The sequence below is a fragment of the Polypterus senegalus genome, chromosome 7 (genome assembly GCF_016835505.1).
Source record: "Polypterus senegalus isolate Bchr_013 chromosome 7, ASM1683550v1, whole genome shotgun sequence".
Classification (NCBI taxonomy): domain Eukaryota; kingdom Metazoa; phylum Chordata; class Cladistia; order Polypteriformes; family Polypteridae; genus Polypterus; species Polypterus senegalus.
The window spans coordinates 165,956,054-165,979,637 of NC_053160.1; the positions used below are offsets into that span (position 1 = coordinate 165,956,054).

The 23,584-nt window shown below is 36.7% G+C and overlaps 1 protein-coding gene across 9 annotated transcripts in view; it reads left to right on the forward strand.

The window, feature by feature from the left end:
• susd1 (sushi domain containing 1) overlaps positions 1 to 23,584 on the forward strand; it is a 90,574-nt gene that overhangs the window by 16,016 nt on the left and 50,974 nt on the right. For 2 of the 9 annotated variants that reach the window (XM_039759508.1, XM_039759503.1), the window contains exons 4-8: positions 7,839 to 7,991; positions 12,211 to 12,390; positions 16,945 to 17,466; positions 19,777 to 20,298; positions 22,682 to 22,861. In XM_039759508.1, the coding sequence (XP_039615442.1) occupies positions 7,839 to 7,991; positions 12,211 to 12,390; positions 16,945 to 17,466; positions 19,777 to 20,298; positions 22,682 to 22,861 (1,557 nt within the window). Of the gene's footprint in view, positions 1 to 7,838; positions 7,992 to 12,210; positions 12,391 to 16,944; positions 17,467 to 19,776; positions 20,299 to 22,681; positions 22,862 to 23,584 lie in introns of those variants that run through there. The other 7 variants (XM_039759505.1, XM_039759506.1, XM_039759507.1 and 4 more) reach the window with 7 other exon arrangements.

Genomic DNA, 23,584 nt, shown 5'->3' on the forward strand with positions numbered 1-23,584 from the left:
GTAATAGCTTGTAATAATTTACCTCTGTGCTGCAGTCTTCATCAAAGGTGCAATTTATTGTTACCATCAGACACATCTAGAGATAACTGGATCAATTATTCTTCAAAAGCATAGCATAAGTCTTTTTTATTTAGTTTTAAAATATATACATTACAAAAAATAATAGTATTCATTAAGTCAGACATACAATGCTATAAGAATAACATTACAATATATAAAAATACAATCAACGCAATATTTCAAAGACAGTGTTGCAGTACATTTGATCATGATCAATGTTTAAAACAACCTCTTACTCAGTTTCCAAGAGCTATCGTAAAAAGACCCATTATTAAATAGTTCCTCATTTAAATTGAGACACCAGAAGTTAAACATAAACAATTCAGGAACCCATCCATCCATTATCCAACCCGCTGAATCTGAACACAACCCACCGCAGATTCAGGAACCTGTCAGACTTTTTTTAGAGTAACATTAACAAATTCTTGATAAATTCTAAAAAATACTTTAGACTCATTTAAGCAAAGAAAATGTGATTTTTTTTTTAAATATAGGTTATATGCTGTAAAATGCTGTTTTCCTATTGAGCTTTTTTCCATCCAATGTTACTCTAAACAATTCTGTTAGAGGATTAGGAATATTCAAAATCTGACACCATCTGATAGCTGATAGATAAACACATATCTCCCTTTAATATAGTATTAATTTAGTAAAGGCCTAAAACATATGACCTGGTGAGGCTCGTGCCAGATGGTCCGGTGCCAGATATATTTTGTGTAATAATGCATAGAAATCATAATTCTATAATAAAGTACAGCGTGTTATGCACAGATTGATTAAGGATAGATTATATATCATGAATAACTGAGTTATATTCCCTCCCTGAAATATTAATAGAGAGGTCACTTTCCCAGTGTTGTGTAGGATCACCTAGTGGCACACCATGACATTAAATCAAGAAATGCTATTCTTTCCATTATTAGCTAAATATATATCCATGTATGGGTAGTGATGAAAGATTTAGTAAGTTTGGTGGGTTTCTTTTTTTTTTTTTTTTAATTTTATTACAATCCATACATAGTAATCAAGTTTTTACAAAAAAAAGAATTATGTTAAGAACAGATCGATCCCCACCCCTGAGAGAGAGCAAGCCAAACGGCGTTAAATTTAAGGCTTGTAAACATACCTAAATTAATAAATTCTCTGTGCTTTATGAACTTATTTTAAAATATTACTGATTAGATCCTGCCATGTTTTGAAAAAAGTCTGTATGGATCCTCTAACTGAGTATTTGATTTTTTCCAATTTCAAATAATATAACACATCGGTTTCCCACTGACTTAAAAGAGGAGAGTTTGGGTTCTTCCAGTTTATCAGAATGAGTCTACGTGCCAAGAGTGTAGTGAATGCAATCACAATTTGTTTGTCCTTCTCCACTGTGGGTTTCTTTTAACAAAATTTAAGACTTGTTAATTGAAACAAGTAATGTGTTGGAGGAATTCCCTATTAAAGAGCTATGCAGACTGTGTAAATATCATGTCAATAGAGGCAAGAGACAAAGATCTCGGAAGGCTCATTTATTTCTCTATTTCACTGATCACTCCTACGACTTTCTTTCATGTGGGCTCGTTCCCTAGACACTTTTTACTATCACTCTTTAATTTAATATTGTATTTTTTATCAGTTTGCTGCTGCTGGAGTATGTGAATTTCCCCTTTGGATTAATAAATTATCTATCTATCTATCTATCTATCTATCTATCTATCTATCTATCTATCTATCTATCTATCTATCTATCTATCTATCTATCTATCTATCTATCTAATGACATCCATGAATTAAATACTCTATAAGTTAAGGAGGGCATAGATATATGATTATCATGTAATTAAACTGCAGACAACAGAATTTCTGCATTCAGTTTTTGTTACATTGGTCCCATATTTTTAGTGAGTTATGCACATGCAGATTGCTAATGACATAAGTCAAAGGCGTTAAAGAAGCAACCCTCAGAAACTGAAGGATTACAAACAGGAAAGGTAAGCGCCATTATCATCTTATTAATTTTAGATGTTGTAAGCTTCAGTTTATGATCAGCCTTCTAGTGTTATGTTCAAATTGGACCCAGTCAATTGTAGTCAGATGTTTTTAGAAAGTGAGAGATAAGAAAACATTACCTTTTCATGATTTATCAAAGGAATTGTCAGAATTAACATCTGTCCCACAAAAACCACATCACAAATCAAAGTCATTGTTACAGGCAAGTAACAAGTGGGAAGAGCCTTGAGATATTGACTAGAAGATGAAATTCATGTTAAAGGGCCTAGAAAAAGTTTCAATATCACATATAGTTTAAAATGAGAAAAATCCAAGGAGAAAAGTATTCATCAAAAATATCAAATGGGCAAAACAACATATGTGGCTAGAAGGCAAAAGAAGAGTCCAAAAACAAAACAAGCTGGCACTGACTAAGAAACTGCTTTTTATGTGAAACTGAAGTCACTTTTCCACATATTTTTTTCTGTTCAATGAGAAATAGGTCAACAGCTGTGAGTTAAAACAAAAGAGAAATACAAACCAATGCATTTTTATTAGTGCATTAGTTTGCTTGGGCACTTTTGTTTAACAGGTCTTCTCAATAAGGATTACAGTATTTAAAATTGGGATGCTTGCATAATAAGTTATATTTCATGGCACATGCATCATGTGCCTGGCAAATGGTCAGTATCATTGCCACCATACACTTATAATGGTAGCGCCCATAAAAAAATACACAAAATGTTAACATGATGAAGTCACCAAAACATTAGTAAAAAGTAAACTAAAATTCAAAGATCAAAATCAATAAAAGTATATCAAAATAAAAAAATAATAATGTATGGAAAAAAAGTAATAAACAAGCTAATGACACATCCCTGACAGCTAGACTATCAGATGAAAGCTCTCTGTGACACAAACCACTGCTGTTGCTTTAACCCAGAAATCTGTCATAAATGGTCTTCACACAGTCATTTTGAAATTCAGTGTTCTGTTATTTTTAAATAAATACTGCTTTTTTGAACACTACCTCATTAAACAAAATTAATTTTTGCCTAATTTTAAATGAAATAAGATATCATTTAACCATCATGGCATGACAGGTTATTAATTAAGCAGTAACACTTCAACTGACTATTACTTCAAATTAAACAAATGTGATGTTCCAGATCTATCTTGAATAGTATGACTTGAAGGAAATGTGTACAATACATTTTGAGTTGACGGAGGCCAATAAAATTTATTTTTGTTAATACTCCAAAACTTTGTAAAACACTGTTTTCACATTGTCATGTTGAGGCATTAAGTGTTGCCTGATGTGGCAAAAATGAATTTAAATGATTTTGCATGAGGCTGAAATATAGAAAAATGTGAAAAAAGTGACAAACTCTGAATATTTTCTGAATCCACTGCAGTTCATTATGACATTTCCTTTTACTCCCTCATTTAAAAAAGAACCTAAAAGGTTATTTGGTACCTGTTGTTCTTAAGAGAAAGACATAGGTGATGTGGATAACGCAAAAAAAATGGAGTTTTCTTTAAGGTTGCTACCCATTGATATCATGGAACTTCCAGAAGTCTGAAACATTTCATGCCATTGTGACCATATTACAAAAATCAGTGCCATGCACATCCAGTCTTTTCAGGAGTGTGAATAAAAAGCACTATTATGTTGTTTATATTACAATAGTTTTCTAGATAAGAGCACTGCATTTTTCCAATGTTCTTTCTTGATAATGATTTGGTTTAGCAATTTTGATTTCTGCACTTTGTAGATTTGATCTCAAGGCTTTTTATTTAGCTTCAAACTTTGACTACAAATAAATGTACAAAGATTGGGAATTTGGTGCATAATCAATACAGTGATCCCTCTCTATATCACGCTTCGACTTTCGCGGCTTCACTCCATCGCGGATTTTAAATGTAAGCATATCTAAATATATATCTCGAATTTTTCGCTGGTTCGCGGATTTCTGCAGACAATGGATCTTTTAATTTATGGTACATGCTTCCTCAGTTTGTTTGCCCAGTTGATTTCATACAAGGGACGCTATTGGCGGATGGCTTAGAAGCTACCCAATCAGAGCATGTATTACATATTGAATAAAACTCCTCAATGATATACGATGTGTTTCCCGCGCGGTGCTTGATTGTTTGCTTTTCTCTGTCTCTCTCACTCTCTCTGCCTGACGGAGGAGGTGTGAGCAGAGGGACTGTTTGCACAGAGGCTGTTTGCTTAGGGGATACGGACGCTCCTCTACAAAATGCCGCTTTATCGCGGTGCTTCTGCATACTTAAAAGCACTTATTGATTTTTTGATTGTTTGCTTCTCTCTCTCTCTCTCTCTCTCTCTGACATTCTCTGCTCCTGACACACATTCTTTGAAGAGGAATATATGTTTGCATTCTTTTAATTGTGAAAAAGAACTGTCATCTCTGTCTTGTCATGGAGCACAGTTTAAACTTTTGATTGAAGGGTGTTATTTCATGTCTAGAGGGCTCTAATAATGTTAACAGTGTAGTGAGTTTATAAGGGCTTAAAATATATAAAAATAACCATACAAACATATGGTTTCTACTTTGCGGATTTTCATCTATCACGGGGGTTCTGGAACGCAACCCCCGCGATCGAGGAGGGATTACTGTAGTTGATTTTAGTTTGGGCTCCATGTATGTCTTTTGACAAAAATTTCAGCTTGTGGTCCAAAAAAATCTAGCTTTTTGATACAGTGATCCCTCGCTATATCGCGCTTCGACTTTCGCGGCTTCACTCCAGCGCGGATTTTAAATGTAAGCATATCTAAATATATATCTCGAATTTTTCGCTGGTTCGCGGATTTCTGCAGACAATGGGTCTTTTAATTTATGGTATATGCTTCCTCAGTTTGTTTGCCCAGTTGATTTCATACAAGGGACGCTATTGGCGGATGGTTTAGAAGCTACCCAATCAGAGCATGTATTACATATTGAATAAAACTCCTCAATGATATACGATGTGCTTACCAAGCGGTGCTTGATTGTTTGCTTTTCTCGTTCTCTCTCACTCACTCTGACTTTCTCTGCGCCTGACGGAGGTGGTGTGAGCAAAGGGGCTGTTTGCACAGAGGCTGTTTTCCTAGGATACGGACGCTACTCTAAAAAATGCTGAAAGACTACCTTCACATTGCTCCCTTCTTTGCAGCTGCTTTATCGCGGTGCACATACTTAAAAGCTCAACAGCACGTATTGATTTTTTGATTGTTTGCTTTTCTGTCACTCTCTCTCTCTCTGACATTCTCTGCTCCTGATGGCACTCCTTTGAAGAGAAGATATGTTTGCATTCTTTTAATTGTGAGAAAGAACTGTCATCTCTGTCTTGTCATGGAGCACAGTTTAAACTTTTGACTAAAGGGTGTTATTTCATGTCCAGAGGGCTCTAATAATGTTAACAGTGTGGGAGAGTTTATAAGGGCTTAAAATATATAAAAATAACCATACTACCAATCTAACCAATCTACTTCACGGATTTTCACCTATCGCGGGGGGTTCTGGAACGCAACCCCTGTAATCGAGGAGGGATTACTGTACGTTCTCTCTGTCTATTCCTTATTAGACAAAAAACTTTGAAAGTCTAACTGTATCTGTGTTGTAAGTAAAATTTCTACAGTAGATAGTAAAGGAAAATTAGAAAGGCTAATCAAACATCTTTTGATGATGAGTATGATTTGCATGTAATATAAGAAAGGTTTAACATTAGGGTTGTGAAAAATTACATTTGAGGCAGAGTTGTTCAGAAATGTCAGTATTTTTGTCCATATACTGTTCAGCAAATGTCATAACTGAATATTCCATATATTAAATATTTTATACTTTAGGAATAGTGGAAATCTATTATAGACAAAAAGATAGTCAAGCTGAAAGGTAATGAGAAACTTAACAGGGTTAGGTAAATTAAATCCAAACCCTCATACACACATCTAAGCTGCTTCTTAATTAAATCAAAAAGTTAACCTTATTTTAAAAATTATAACTCTTTAAATTAGCAATTATAAGAGATAATTAAAAAAAAAATAACAAATTCTATCCATGAGAAAATTACAAGCTAAATACAATTCCAGGAATACTTGAATCAATAATTAACAAAATAATAACAGTAATACCAAAGCTAGAAACAGAATTAAATCAGTAACAACAATAAGAAGAAACACAAATACAGGAATTGAGACTAACTAGATCAGAGAGGTATTTTAACAATACTTGGCAGATCCTTATAAACTAAATCTCTCAGTACAAAAAAAAACAATGTACTGTATCCTAAGCTAAAGCCGTAGCACCACTACCAAAGCACTAACCCTAGGAAAATGTCAATATTGTATGTAAACATGGGGTCACAAGACTAAAAGCTTGAGAACAGTTCCCTTAGTAAATAAAATTAATTGTTGTTTAACTCGGCTGAGAAGGAACCAGGAAAGGTGACCTAAGCACTCTTAAAAGGTCTGAGCTTTAATTTCGTCAGAAAGACAATCTTTCTCAAACTACAATGAGTAGGGCCACATCCCAACTTTAAATCCGAGTAGGTGGGTCTTACTGTAAATGCCCAAAAAGAAAGATGAATTAGTTGGAATTAGATATAATAGCCAAACAGAAGTAGTAATTATAGATATCAAACATGAACATTCCTATTGTTTCTTTAATTTAATTACATTAAATTGTAAGTTCAAGTAGTGACATGTTATGAGGAGCTATTATCATCTTTCTTTAACATGAAGCAGTGATCAGTATTCACTAAATTAGTCTTGTGTAGTGGCTTATTGTGGAAATTAAATTTGTGTAAAATTGTGCTTAATGTGCCAATGGTCAAGAAAGATGCCTAGTATTCCCCTATAAATCATTTGGCAATATTTCAGGCCTTCTCAGATTACAATTTATTGTAAAGTTAGTCCATGTGGATTATATGTATTTTATGGAGGAAATGAGAAAGATTAATTTTGAATGTTCAAGGAGTTCTAACATGATAAATAAAACAGTGATAATTCCATGTGACCTCAGTTAATTTTCTTGGTTCAAAATCTCACAATTGGCAACGACTATGGAGAAATGTCTGGCATAGTAATACACAGTCCTATAGCCTCTTCTCCAAAGCATGTTTATCCTTTGCTGATTTCATTAAATATTGCACTGTCTCACATTTCACACAACTTAGTAAGAAATCAACTGACCCTTTTCAGTTCTCAGAGTTTATATCTATTCCTTAGATAAGTCACCAAAACTACTGTCTTTTTTTTTTTGCTTCTTCAGATATAAAAATGGGTTGTCTCTGTGATCTTTACAAGCACAAAAATTATACCTTTGTCAGTCTTTTTGTGCATTCATGTTTTGATATATTCCTGTTGTTCGTAACACCGTAGAGTGGTAGCATGTTGCATGTTGGTTGGACATGCAAGCGTGGATGTAACTGTACAAGGTACATGTAGCAATACTACAGCTATCACTAATAGCAAGTATGTTGCACTTTAACCATATCAACTTTAGTTTAGAATTTAGCTGCTCTGAAAAAAATGTTTTGATGATGGCTGTTAATGTTCAACATAAATTCATTACAAAAGAAAAATCTAGTAGTTTGGACACACAAAGCAAACCACTTACCTAATGTGCCACTGTACCACCTGCAGTTTGTTATTAAATAAGACTAGCATGTGCTCTTTGTTATCTTGCAGAGCCGAATACTAAAAATGTAATGAGAACATGTGATATACCAGATACTATTGGTATTTTTAATGGAATGTGATATGCTGCTCACAAACTTTTTTAATTGCATTTAAGACATCAATGAGTGTGACAATCAAGAGATTTGCGGAGATGGTGGATTTTGCCACAATTTCAATGGATCCTATAACTGCACATGCCAAGAAGGGTACAGTGTACAAAATGGAAGCGAGCCATTCATCCGGCATGTTGGTGGACCTTATTGTAGAGGTAAGTTCAGTGTAATAATAAACACAGTATGATTAGGTTCAGATCACTCTCTTATTTAGGGTGATTTTGATTTACTGACGTTCCTCAGTATTAAGTGCCACCTATGTGCTGAAACATTATTTGTGAAAGTAAATGTATTTGCTGAAAACTTACTAAAAGAAATGCCATCAATAATAAGCTGAAACAAAAGAGTCTTTCTTATATCCAGCAGCCATCACTAGTACCATGTGAATTTAGTCCTTTTAGATAATGATAAATTAAAAATCATTTTTAAAAATCAATGTAAAACACACAATAAAAACATATGTATTAATTGTTGATTGTCAATATGTGCAACTGAAGGAGGCCCATTAAGAAAATTTGCCTTGGAGCAACAAAATATGCCTTGGCTTTATGTATTTTTTAGTCCATCTGTAGGTGTTTACTTTCTTTATCAATTTCCTCTGTTAATATAATACCTTTAGTAGTGTCCTATATATATATATATATATACACACACACAGTATATACAGTAATACCTTTTTCTAGTGTCAGGTAAAGATCCACACCTGGATTGTTCTCTATTGATAAGAGTTTTCATTTTCTCTTCACATGTAACTAAAGCATCTCCAGCCAGTAAGAATTCATCAGGAGTTGCTGGAAGCATTTGCCCTACACCAGCCTTTTTAGAATTTAATTGCATGTATGTAGTAACATCAGCAGAAAAAATGAAGTGCATTTATACAAGTTTTTGTGTTTACAATCGTAAAACTCTAAACTGATACTGCTGTAAGACTCTTTAGCCAATTTGTATCACTTGCCTCATTACACACTGTATTAGATGAATATTACATTTTAGTAATAATAAGAATAATAACAATAAGAATTTAAAAATATGTAATTATTAAATACAGGAACAACAATAATACACTTATATATAACACTGCTCTACCTCTATGAATGATTGATAATGTATACAGAAAAACTAAGTAGAAGTTAACATGATCAATAAATATAAAAGACAGAGTAACCTAGTGATGTGATGGTTAGCTTTGTTGCTTCATAGCTCTAAAGATTTGGGTTTAGATTTGGGACTGGAAAATATTTCTGTGTTACTTGTTTGTTGTCTGTATGTTAATGTGGGTTTTTTCCAGTGTCACAGGCAAGGTGGTGCCAGCCTTAAAAGGAACTGGATACAGTAAAACAGCAGAAGACAGATCCAACACCATGCATATTTAAGAAAGCAAAGGTTTCTGTATTATAGATGTTGCAGATAAGCAACTACTAGGTTAATGGTACGGTGTTTACCAGATGGACCCACAGATTTGGTAAAACAGGTCAATGGCTACTAAAATTCTGTTCTTCTCCTGAGAGAGTAATTAGAGACAGTTGAGCCTCATCAGTTATTCATATTCCAGGTCTAGTGATATATCAAGGTGCATTTATGGGACTGGCAGGACACCAGGAGAGTCCCCCAAAATGTTGGATAGCTGCAGGTTTTAGAAGTCAGGCATTATTTGTAGCACCAAGGCAAGGATCTCACCATTATAAAAATAATCTGGGAGGACCGTGGAGAGTGGCATAGGCACTGTTGCAAAAATGGCTGACAGATGGAATATTAGGCCACCTCATCTGCACTGGCCCTGCAATTTTAGTGTGAGGATGTAAGTGGGAGGGTTGTGTAGTCAGTATACTTGTGAAGACAAATGGAGATCCAAAGATAAAGCAAATACACAAGTAACCCGACTGGATTTTTTTACTTTCTCATATAATAAGTGTAGAGAAAGTATAGGAATCGTGAAAAAATTTAACCTCAAGATTTTGTTGAATCTTGACATTTTAGACCTTCCTCAGTCCGAAAATACCATTTTTGTAATTATGTCTGTCTGTGTGTAAACATGATAACTCAAAGAAATCGCTTTAACCTAGGTCAATGAGATTTTGCACTCCTGCTTTATACCAAAAATAAGAAATCCTATCAATTGTTGGGCTGCTTCCAGCAACCAGAAGTGATATTTTAACTGAATACTTTCACAAATTTTCAAGTAAACTATGGCTATAATTACAGATAGATGATTCTAATTTGTATAGATATTTATAATAATAAACAGCAAACAGATAGGAAATTTGAGAAAAATTTGTAAGTTTGGAGACTGGCTCAGTATCAAAATCCTAAACTGTCTGATGAAATGACCAAAGACTGGAGTCAGTATCATGAGTCTACAGAAGCAGATATAGTCTAATTTGACAACGATCAATAAATATTCAGTAAATATTAATATATTGAAGGCCAGGGTCTTCATGTATGAACAGTGCGTGTACACACAAATGTTGCATATGCCCGTTTCCACGTATACTTTAAGTTGTATAAAAACTAAACTTGGTGTAAAGCTATGCACATTTTCACAGCAACCTCACACCATGCGTATGCAAGTTTCTCCTCAGTTTTGCAAACGGGCAGCACCCAGTGTCAAAGCAGTGCTGCTGTTTCTGTGTGGTCTCCCTTTCTTTTTTATACTAATATCCATGACACAGGCTTTATCAAATGCACTAAAATCAATTGCATATCATTTACAAATTTAATTCACTTGATTGTAATAATTCTGTAACAATATATTGGTGCACAGAATGGCCAAAATTGTTCCACCTACCATAGCTGCTTTAGCGTTGTTAGAAGACATTACAAATAGAAGAATTAGAAGAGAGCATGCATTTATTGATGCTGATGATTGGCTTCTAAGTCGATTTCAATTTCCAAGAGGTATCCTCTTGGAGTATGTGCTAATCCAGCATCAGTTTTACAAATGAAAATTTTGAGGAATTGTGCTCTACCTGCTCCTTTGCAGGTTCTGTCCACCTTTGGGTTTTTAGCCAAAGGTGCTTTTCAATGTGAACTTTCTGACTGATCAGGTATATCACAATCAAGCAATTGTGCAAGCATGTAGCGTGGTGCATAATGTTGCACACTATCGTGGCTTGCCCATACCTGAAGAGGTGCGGTATGATGAACCTAACCCTGACCCACCAAATGATCAACCAAACTGGGCCGCATTACAACTTAATTAGCAGAATGTAATAACAGGTAATCAGATGCAGCATTTATTTCTTAACCAAATCATTTAATTTGTGGTCAATATCATAAAGCACAGCCCCAGCATTCCTTAGTTCATTGGCCACATCTCTTACAGCATCCACTATTGCATTTTGTCACACTAGAACAACGGCCATCAGCACATAGCCAAATGGTCGCCCAGCAATTTCCAAGGCAGAGGTGTGTGCACAGCCAGCATCTGAAGATGGGCTTGGCATAGCAGCACAATCACTACCTGTAGTTGCGTCCTTGGCATAGGGGTTAGCTTTTGTAATATCACCTGAAACAGAATAAACAGATGGCAGGCTGTGACTCGCTTTTCATTTCGACTTTGATATCTGACCACTTTCTGTTTTATTTTGGTCACGGTGCAACTTTCTGAACTTGAACTTTTGATTGTCTCAGCCACACTGTATTACTCCATCAATTTCCTTTTGTTGCTGATGCCACTGCTTAAGCCAACAAAAAGCTCAGTTTCCTTGCTTCCACTTCGCATTTGGTGAAATTCTTCTCTTTTCCATGAGCTTTTTCCATTGTCTTTTAACAAAATGCTGAACAGAAGGGGCTATTTATATTAATTTGCTTATTCAAATATGTGAAATTTGGGAAGGAGTTGTAGTGGGGCTGTAGGCGCTGCATGTGCATTAAAATTCATATTGATTGGAAAACATAAAGGGGAAGTGCGTGGAACTTTGTTTACACAGTTTTATGCATCTGTGCTAACATTTCCAGTTTTGTCCATACACCATGTTTTAGTGTGAATTGTACCCACGGCATTATACATGAGGCTGGTTAGGATTAGGATATAATCAAAAGTACAAGTATTTGAGTTAGTTAAATGCATCATTCATAACTTGGGTAAAAAAGTATTTAAGCAACATACCAAAGATAAAATGGAAATACAGAAACTGAAGAGGCCCTGCATACTAAGGTCACAGTTGACAGTGTTACTAAATGCTGATCGCTGATTAACAAGAATTTTAAATAATACAGCAGACCAGCATAGAAGTGCAATCAAGAGTAGACAGAAACAATCAATACTTAGAAGATGTTGTCAAGATCTTGAAAATTAACTTGTCAGAGGTCAGTGTCAGAGTGAAAACCTAAATGATGAATTTTAAATGGCAAAGCATATTTATTGTTTTATAGCTGTTGACTGTGGGATGCTGCCTATTGTTAAGGATGCTGTTGCTCCAGTTGCCTCCACCACAACCTACAAAAGTGCTGTGCGGTACACTTGCCAGAAGGGAACTGTGTGGAAAAGTGGAAACGACACTGCCATATGCATGGCCACAGGGATGTGGGATGGCCCTACTTTGGTGTGTAAAGGTAATTTTTTTTTTCAACAAATGCAAACAGTTTGTCACAGGAGAATCACTTTTTAATGCACTGAGTGCTAACTGCTGCTCCACATTTGGATAATTAAGGCATGACCAGCAACAGAGAGATGACCATAAACAATGTGACTGCAGCCATGCAAAGGAAGGTATAAGATGGCCGCAATAAAAACATAAAATAGTGTCACCATACTAAGAAAATATTAATTAATATAACAAATAACAGTCACATTGGAAAAGTCCTGAATTATTGTGAGGAAACCAGAAAGTGAAAAAGGAATGGTTAAATGGCCAGAAAAGGTCTGTTCTAATGGCAGGCACAAGTTAAAACAGGAAAAATCAAAAGTGAAAATTGATTGCCAAAAAGCAAAGCAAACATCAATGACAAAAGGCAAAAAAATAAAGTCAAATGCCAAAAGGAACTATTACTAACTTAGGATTTTACTCCAAAGTACTAAGGTGGTGTTCTGGCATTTTGTCAATCCACTGAGTGATACTGAAGAACCCAGGTGCCACTATTTTAAAGTAAAACCCAATGATGTCACAATGGAACTTGAATGCTTAAATGATATGGTGTCCTCTAGGAACCAAAAGAAATGCAAAAAGGCCTGCAAAACTTAATGAGAAAACACTTTAATACAAAATTAATATTAATTGCAAAAATTCCCTAAAATAATAGAAAAATTTTGCAAACTGAAAAAATATGCAATAGTTCAGAATTTAAATTAAATGCTACTAAGGGCACCAAAATTCATTGATCACACTGACAGATATTAAATGCAAATTTGCACTAAGAAAGGAGCTTGGCTGTTTGTTTAAGGTCCTAAACATATGAAATACTGTACCAGCAAGTTGAACTGCTCTCAATTCCATGAAGCTCCAGGCAAGAACACCACACAACCCACCCCTTTTACAGTGTCATAGATATCACACATCCACACAACTGAAGCCTTAACTATAAATGACAAGACCATTTTCATTAAAAAGCTGCAGCATTTTAGGATAATTCATTAGCTCAGGAACCACACCTGTTCATTTTATGTTCCTTTTTCATCAGGGTGCTGACGGCATTTTTGATGTCCCCTTCAGATTAATAATTTACATAAAAAGTGTACATAGGGTTTATGTGTACACACACAGCTGTTAACAGGGTTCTTATTCATTTTATTATTCTTCTGTTTCAAAGTTATAAGAAGTACTCCTGTTTCTTTAGATTAGATTAGATAAACTTTATTAATCCCAAGAGGAAATTTGCACGCATAAACCTAAAAACAAGGATATGGACTCACAGGACAAATAATACAGCCAATCAATCAATGGATATGTAAATAAAATAAATAAATGAATAAAATATAAATAAATAAATGTACAGTGTTCAGATGTTTCAAAATGGTATTTCAAAATATACTTAACAAGTGTCCCGGGAGGAAGCATTGAAATGCCTGACAACAGTGGGCAGAAAAGACCCCAAGAGGTGCTTCTTAGCACACCGTGGTTAAACCTGTGGCTAAAATTTGTTCCTAGCGAGGACCTCCTGAAGGGGATGGAGGGGATTTTTCATGATAGCATCCCATTATGCCACTATCCTCTTTTCTACAACAGCTTCTGGTGTGTCCAGGATTCACCCTGTGATGGCACAGGCTTTCCTGATAAGTTTGTTCAGGCATTGTGCTTCTTTTGAGCTCAAGTTGCTTCCCACAGTGTAGAACACCACACTGGCAACTATGGACTGATAGAACATTTCCAGTAGCTGCTGCACACATCAAAAGGCCCTCAATTTCCTTAGAAATAGAAATGCTAATTATTATTATTAATTATATTATTATTAATTTTCATTATTATTATTAATTCTAATTTTAATTGAGAACACATCTGTTCCAGCTGCATTTCAGATTGCTTTTCCTTTGCTACTGAGTTGGTCAGCTTCCTTGTGCTTCCAGAGTCAGTAGTGTTGCTTTCTTCTGACAGTACAAAAAAAAGTCCACTGATTTCTTTCTTGAAGTTTATTCATTTAATATCTGTTGTTTCTTCACATGACAGTGTTCAGCCCATTCTTTAAATAGATGATAAAATGTATCCATCAGTTCTCATGATGCAAAGAGCCTCTGGGAGATTGTGAGTCCATTTTTTGTATAAAATACAGTGGTACCCTGGTATACATCCTTAATTAATTCCAGATCCTTTGACTTATACCAAAAAGGACATATACCAAACGATTTTTTTCCATAAGAAATAAAGGGAAAATGATTAATCTGTTCACATGAAAAAAATCCTATTGTTATTGGCATATTATACATTGATGGGGTTGTATAAAATAATTTAAACACTGCTTAATACTAAAATAACTGAATACAAAAGCAATTAGATGAAATAAACGAAAATTTAACCTCACTTTACTTTTTAATAACATCTTTGTGTTTCACAATCATAGAGACGTCGTTCTCGGCATACAGTATGCAGCAGCCATGTCCTGTATACGCATGCCACCTTCATACTTTTCAACATTCAATTCAAATTTACGAGAAAAAACACAAAATCACGTGAAAATTCACAGAGAGTTATAGCGCTGGTTGTTCACTGAATGCTAGCAACTGACGTACTGACGCTCGCAGGCAGTCGTGGCTTTGTCTCAAGAGAGGTAAACAAGGGTAGCGTGCGGGTTGTTCACTGAATGCTAGCAACTGCTGTACTGATGCTTGTGGGCAGTCGTGGCTTTGTCTCGAGTGAGGTAAACAAGGGTAGTGTAGTGTTCTCTAGATTGAAGTAGCGGCACACTCAGAATAACGTTTCGAATGCTGTTTATTTTGAACCATGTTTAACCAACTCTTCATACCTGCCTTCTAAACCACACCCCTCCCTCCGGCAGTCATACATCTCAAAAGACACAGACCATAGCAATCAACACCCGAACATAAAGCAATGGACAAAAGCATCATTGAACAATCATATATAACAGGTAACACGCGGGTTGTTCAGTGAATGCTAGCAACTGCCGTACTGACGCTTGTGGGCAGTTGTGGCTTTGTCTCGAGAGAGAGAGAGGTGAACAAGGGTAGCACATGAGTCGTATTCCAAACAAAGGTCGTATACTAAGCAAAATTCTGTCCAAACAGGATGTATACCAAGTTGGACTTATTCCAAAGTTATACCAAGGTATCACTGTAGTTTCAGAGGCCAGTAATTCTGTGCTTGAGAGGTCAGAGGTCACCACCTGCTTAAGAACCAGACTTAATTAGAAGCCATACACTTGTGATGCCCAGTGAAACTCTTGTGACTCAATGGTCGTCTAACACAACGTGCAAAGTGTTTATATTCTCACTGAAAGCTGATTTTGATAGAAGGTAAGGATAATAGCGATGACCAGGTTACTGTAAATTGTATGAAAGGATACAAGTATTTCAAGAAATATCCAAGAGCATAAATGCCAGAATGCTTCAGAATAGCTGAAGTACTGTAGGAAACATCCAGAAGAAAGAGAGAAAACGTCACCAACAGTAGATGATGTCTTGTACATGACTGTGTAGGAAAGCAGGGGCCAGTAAAATGTGTTAAGCACCTGGTGTGCTGGGTAGCCCGAGGGCCAGCAGACTAGAGCAGTGTTCTCCATGACACTGGAATGGATACTGAGGATGCTTGACCACATGCTCAGAGAGTGACTCCAGGGATAGCAGATCAAAGACCAGAGCTCCCTGATTGACAGGTGACAGCACATGGCCACTGGTATAGGGACCTGTGGACAGGTTTCCAAATATAGGAGTGGTTCGCCCACACATCTGCCACTGGCAGTATATGGTTTCCTTTTTAGAGAACAAACAGATTATAGACTGCCTTGAAAGCTTGGACAACTGTAAGCACAGTATTACAAGGACATCAGAGACAAGTATAATAATGTAGCCTTGTTCCTCTGAAGCCAATGTGGGACAATCCTTGGCCCCAGAAGTAATTTTGGGGTTTGACTGGAGGTAGGAGCTTCAGCAGGTGTTTAAAACCACTTAACAGTTGAGAGGCCCTTCAGTCATGAAGGCTGGAGAAGTTGGGAGCAGAGTTTGGCGTAAAGACTCTACAGGGCTGAGAGAAAAAGAGGAGAAGAAAGAAAACTAGTGCTTGGTTGTACTTTATAGGTGGACAAGTGAGTGAACCTCCTACCGGGCACCTGATTAGGCAGACCCAGAAAGACTATAGGTTCTCTTTCTGTATTGTTTACTTTATACTTCTGCGTTCATTATTTGTTCATTGCTCCCTTGTGTGTTTACTTCAATTAATGTAATGTTCTTGTATTCTTTTGCCCTATTTGACATCATTTAACATGCAGAGCTTTGACAGGAGGGTCACTTTTTTTTACAGTGCATTTTAAGTTGTACAGTGCAGAGCAGGAAGAGAGCACATACAGTAATGTGTAATATTATACCATGGGTAGTGCCAGTGTGGTCAAGTGGCAGGTTGTTTTTGTGGATGAAAGTGTGCCTCCTGTGCAGAGGACAAGACTCTCTGTCAGTGAATATAAACAAGACTTTACCAATTCTGGTGTGTTCTGTTGCTTTTATAGAAATAGACTGTGGTCGTCCTCCAGCAGTGGCACATGCCACAATAGCTTGGACCAATGGGAGTAGGCTGGGCAGTGTGGCGCATTACCAGTGCAACTCTGGATATCACAGCGTTGGAGGAAGGAACTATTCCATGTGTGGGTTACACGGCTTATGGGATGAGGCTTCTTTATCTTGTAATGGTGAGAGTAACATTTCTTTAACCAAGTGGCAATATCAGTATGGGTACCTCCCAGTTTGGTCTCTGGCCTTAACCTGTCTGAACCCCAGAAGACCACCCAAACAGGAACCAGAAATCACCTGTGTTAAAGCCTCTCTTTTTACCCAGACTGCAACTTGCTTTGTAGAAATGGACTGCGGGCCTCCAGCTGTACATCCAGGAGTCACTGCTTGGTGGAACAGCACAAGGCCTGGCAGCTTGGCCATCTATCAATGCATGAGAGGCCATTATGAAGCTGGAGGAAAGAATTTCTCTACATGCTTGACAAACGGTTCCTGGGACAATGCATCTTTACTGTGTAAAGGTAAAAACATTTTACTTTGTAATGGTATTCAGCCATTTGAGTACAACAAAACGGAAATTCAATGGGAGCATTCTGAACATTGTGACTAGCAGAGAAGGAGTCATGCAATGACTGGTGGCATGTGACAGAGGAAGATTACTTATCAGCCATTGTTGGAGGCTGAGCAGTCTAGTGAGCAAAGGATTGCCACCCACAGGGGCTGTTATTATGAAGATATATAGAAGACCTGAATTTAAGGCTGGGCTGTCTCGTCAGTTCATTGCACCACATTGATTTGTGCTGGTAAAAGCACTACTTGAAGTAGTACTTAAAGTTAATCAAGTCTGAAAGTGGTACACTTCAGTTCATGCTAACAGTCTGCAGTTAATTATTTGGATGAGTTGCACTTGAATGTCAATGTAAACATCAAACATATAAAGTGGATTCCAGCTGTTTAAGTCGACTATTGCTGATTCCAGTGTTCATTGAAGGCTTTGCCATGATCTGAGTAAGGACTCTCAATTCTTTTACTTTGTAAATTACTCTCTGAGGTGTTCATTCAGGGTTGCTCAGACATTGCACTACTGATTTCCATAGCAGCATCTCCGCTTGAAAATGTGCTTATTACTTAATTTTGCATCTTCATCACCTGTAATCTTTATTATTTATTGTAACATCCCTCCTTTTACAAAGTCATATATGTCTCATCTTCTGAGAATTTCGGTCATAGCTGTAAATGACAACGCCATCCCAGCATTTTTATACATAACCTATAGCATTTTAGGATAGAATTTGCTTTATTAGCACAGGAAGTATATGTTTCATTTTCGTAGGGTGCTACTAGCTTTTTGGCAGTGTCCTGTGGATTAATAATCTGAATATAAAGTTCGCATAGGGATGACATGCATATACAGCTGTAGTTCTTATTCATATTTTTTATTCTTCTCGTTAATGTTCTGTTTCACAATTCACAGTTTTTCAGATTTTGATTGGCTTGCAAAATATGGGGCTGCTATTTCCATTGTCCATGCTGGATGCTTTTTATGTTTATTGAATTTTTGAAAGTGTTTCTGTCTCTTTCAATGTGTGCACGTCCATTCCTTCTGCTCTTCCGGGGGTTTTCCTTTGCTACTGACTTGGTCAAAAGCTAAACTTCCATGTGCTTCCAGAGTCAGTAGAGCTCCTTTCTAATGTCAGTCCAACAAGGGTGTCCATGGATTTTTTTCTTTAAGCTTTATTTTTTAATGATTGTTGTTTCCTCACATTACAGTTTAAGGCAATTCCTTATACTAATGATAAAATATATCTGCCAGGTCACAGGATGCAAAGGGCATCTTGGAGATCGTGAATTCAGGACCTCTGAAGGCACAAGATTGCAGAGACACCAGGAACAGCTGGAACTGATGTCCCTATACAATATGTAGGGTTGCCCTTGACTTTAGAAGTAGTTTAGGGGCCTAGCTGACAGAAGTGACCATTTAAATATACTTTTCACCTGCTTCAGGAATGTGTTGGGGTTCCTCCCTTAGTAATTCTTTCTGTATATCATCTTCTCCTGGCCCTCCTATTGCCATATAATACTTATTGTTTGGCAGTCACTTGATGAAGGCACAGGGGACATAAATTGGGGAGTTCAAATGGTGTTTTTGTGAAGCAGTGTGTGTGTCACATGTTTATGAAAGCCCTTATTGAGACTTTTTGGTCTGTAGTTTCTTCTTTTAGTCTGTTGTTTGTTGTTTGACCTCCTGCTGCACTGTTGTATTTTGATTTTTATCTAGTGTTTTGGACCTTCTTTATTTCTTGTTAGAACCTCCTGCCTGTTTTTGACCACTGTTTTTTGTTTCCTCCTTCTTGTTTGTTTTTCTGTGTTTTGACTACCTGTCAGTTTCTTGAATTGTTCCTCTGGGATTGGTGACTTTTTTAGGGAAACTTTGATATTTTTCCCAATATGTGTGCTTTTTTTTGGCTCTCCCTGGGCTATATTATTATGGTGTTAGTGGTCAGCTGTGTTTTACTGAGTGACAAAGGCTTGTTCTTCTTTACCAGTGAGATCTTGTTGTGCATTTTGTTAACTCTGCTAGTCCAGTGTGTCATGAGTTCACTATAAAGCCACCCTGCTAACAGAGTACATATTAGGATGTAATATGCAGGGCGGGTGAGGCGTACATAATGTGTAGTATTTCACCATGGGTGGCAGCAGTGTGTGGTCAAGGTTCCTTTTTTGCGGTGCATGTTCCTTTTGTTAGTGAAAGAGTGCATTCTATGGAGACGACATGACTGTCTGTTGATGTTTAGAAACAAGACTCCCAGTTTTTTCTTTTGCTTTTATAGAAATAGACTGCGGTCCTCCCCCATCAGTGCTGCATGCTTCAGTAGTGTGGACCAATGGGAGTAGGCTGGACAGTGTGGCACATTACCAGTGCAGCTTTGGATATCACAACATTGGAGGAAGGACCTACTCCAAGTGTGGGATGCGCGGCATCTGGGATGAGGTTTCTTTATCTTGTAATGGTGAGAGTAACATTTCTTTAACTGAATGGAAATATCAATATGAGTTCCCTTCCTGTGTGGTTTCTGACCTTACCTGTCTGAACCTCAGAAGACCACCCAAATACGAACCAGAGATCACGTCTGTTAAAGTCCCTGTTTTCACCCAGACTTCAACTTGCTTTGTAGAAACTAATTGCGGTCCCCCAGCTGTGCATCCAGGAGCCACCACTTGGTGGAACAATACAAGGCCTGGCAGCGTGGCAATCTATCAATGCATCAAAGGCCATTCTGTAGTGGGAGGAAAGAATTTTTCTACATGCTTGACAAATGGTTCCTGGGACAATGCATCTTTACTGTGTAAAGGTAAACACGTTTTTAATTAACGTTAAACCATTTCAGTAGTTAACAAGTTGTTCCTGGGACAGTGTGTGTTTACTGTGCAAAGATTTCATTTGTGTTCGATAATCTTAGTGTAACAAAACAGAAAGGAAATGGCATGCAGTCTGAACATTATGTCTTTGTAGACAGAGACATTGACTGAATGAGCTGCTGGGTAAAGCACATTGAAGTTTGACTCCTGAGATAAATTAATAATCAGTGGTCTGCTCTCCTTGCGTTATGATGGGCCCCAAAATTAGTATATAAAGGTAGCTCAGCAGGTCTGACTGACGTCAAATGACAGTGATGGTTAGGTGTTGATGTGTAGCATTGGTCTAAATGTGAGGCACGCAACAACTGGAGGCATATTGTTTGACAACAGATGGAAAGGAACTAAAAGAGAGATTATTTTGCAGCTATTTGGGGATGAATAGTCTAGATAGCAAAGAATTGCCATCCTATTAGAGATCACTAATTTAACTGAGGAGGTTAGTACATAGCCATGTAGGAGCCTTGAATTTAAAGCCGGACTGCTGCCTTGGCTCAGTGCACGTTGTGCCATTAAAACCATTTCTTTGATTGGAGATAACACATACTGACAGTCTGCCTCTTCCTCATGAGTACAGTCAATTATCTGGCCATGAAGGAGCTGAATATCAATAAAAATACCACATTTGGTTCTTCACAGTTGGTTATTACTGACTCCAACATTCATGGAAGGTTTTGAAATCTTTTTCTTTGAAAAGCTCTCTGGGAGCGTGTTCACTGTTGTCATCTTATATTAACCCAAACCACAAAAAGAAAGAAAGAAAGAAAGAAAGAAAGAAAGAAAGATACAGCCGATAGACAAATTAGGTAAGGTATATACATGGACAGTGCTAATGGCAGCTGTCAACTGAATAGTGACTTAAGGAGGAGAGGGGATAGTGAGTGAGTCATTTTCTAAAGATGCAAAATGGCATCTCCCTCCACATCCCAGACAATGAGCTAGGGCACAGCACCACATTTGCTCTTGTCCAGTACAGGGGCAGTTACCGCTTAGTACACAGAGACTGGTTATAGTCTCCTTATCCCATGCTCTTTTCTTTATAATGACGTTGTTAATTTAAACTTAATGGAAAATCCAAACCAGCTTAACCAAAAGTCTATTAACAGGCTACTAATGTAATTAAATACAATAAGTAACCCTAAGATAAAATAATGAAATAAGTCATAAGAACAAGCATGTACTTTGTATTTAAAAAATAGTCTTTTTGATGTGGTATTAATTTGAAGGAATTAGTAGAAAAGACATTAGAATTCAAAAGGTAGTGACACAATTTATTATTGAGCAAGGTTTTATGTTAAAAAAGAACAAAATTGTACATTATAGGATGACGTTACGTAAGGTTTTTCATATTACAATGTTGGTACACACCACTCACTCTGTCATTATCTTACTGACTTTTGTGTAAATTAGGTATTTCACCATTCACTTCCAGTGTAAGTCAAGTGTAGAACACACAATCAGGTATGAAATACAGTGAGTACAATGTGTACTCACCTCTCTAGTCACATTTGTTACACAGCAAGTACCTGGTAAAAACAATTGGTATCACTGTAGAAGATATTGTGCATTAAAATAAAATACACATAAAGTGTCACCATTACAGAAATTATTGTGATAGCTGATATTTTATTAAAGTTTCCTGGGCTTTGCAATTTGTTTTCTGTAACATCTCATAATTTTTTACTCAGATTTTTAAGTGCAAAGTTTTTAGTTTTTTCTAATTATGTTTTTGTTTAAGCCTTGTTAATTTTATATATCATTATGTTTTCAGTTCTGTCTCAAACCCAGCTTATTTTTAGCTGGCACTACCATTTTGAGGCGCTATTGCTGTAATGCAGTGACCCATTGCTAAGGGGAAATGGACCCAGCGGTTGCATCATGTGTCATCATAGTGATGATTTTGAAGCCAAGTACCACATGTTACTCATTCCAAGTTTGTGAATATTCTCAAAAAATTTTGACAGTGTGTGGTTTAAATCCTTGTTTTTGAACTTCAGGTTTATAACTTTTAAACTCTGATTTTTTTTTTTTTGACTCAGCTGGTTTTACACCCATGTGGTGAGTTGTCATTTGTTCTTGATAAGTGATCACTTTAGCTTTTGTCCACCAAACACTATTTATTAAATTTATTTGAACTTGTGCATTTAAATGATAGGAATCTGCCTGACCATATACCAACGTGAATACAGTAGATCACAATAAATTTCATAGCCTCTTTCATCCTTAGTGAGTTGTCTGTCAACACAAGTGCGCCATATGGACAGAGCTGTTATCTTCTTCTTTAAATTAAAAAACTCATTTTTTTTTTTTTTGTTTTAGAAATGGACTGCGGTCCTCCTCCAGTCGTGTCACATGCCTCCGCCATTTGGGATGGCAGTACAAGGCTTGGCAGTGTGGTTCTTTATGAGTGCAAAGAAGGATTTCGTCATGTGGGAGAGCACAATTTCACTGTGTGCACTATGGATGGTGACTGGGAAAATATCTCCTTAGTATGTGAAGGTAATCTGCCATTTTATTTCTGCAGTGTGGGCAGTTCTTTTAATTAATGTCAGAAGCAAGTCTTTTTTGTTTTTTTCAATCGAGTTATCATAATTAGAGTGTATCAGTCCTCCATGTGTTTTTTGTCCTGGCTTTGTAAGGCTACTTGGCTGGAGTTACCAAAGTTAAGGTATTTCACTCAAGTTATGTTTTAGGTGTACATAGTGAATTTCTTACTTGCATGTGTCTTTAGAACAGTGACAATAATGCATACTCACTGTACCCATCTAGAGCCAGTGCTCAAGTAGCGAGAAGGCACATTTATGACAGCTTCAGAGCATCCCGGCATAAAGCGCATATCTCTTTTTTATATAAGAGTGGTCCTTCTATCAAGTCAGCTACTGTAGGGAATTAGATAGACAGTAATGCAGACAGCCAATCGATGTTTTGAGTATCTCTTCTAGGAAAGACTATCTGACCATTAGCGATATGTGAAGACTGATTTAGTACAGGAAAATTAGCAAATTGACAAAAATCAAGGAAATGACACGGTGGTTTGTGTGAGGATGCTAATCGTATTGGGCTCACAATGACGGCACTATACAAACAATGAATGGTTGATTAATACACAGTGAAAGTCTGGCACAAGCAATTTTGCCTCTTAATACAAATCTGCTTTCTAAATCCAAGCTTGCAAAGTGTGCAAGAAATTTGAAGTGACCCAGAAAGACCTCACTCTGGGAT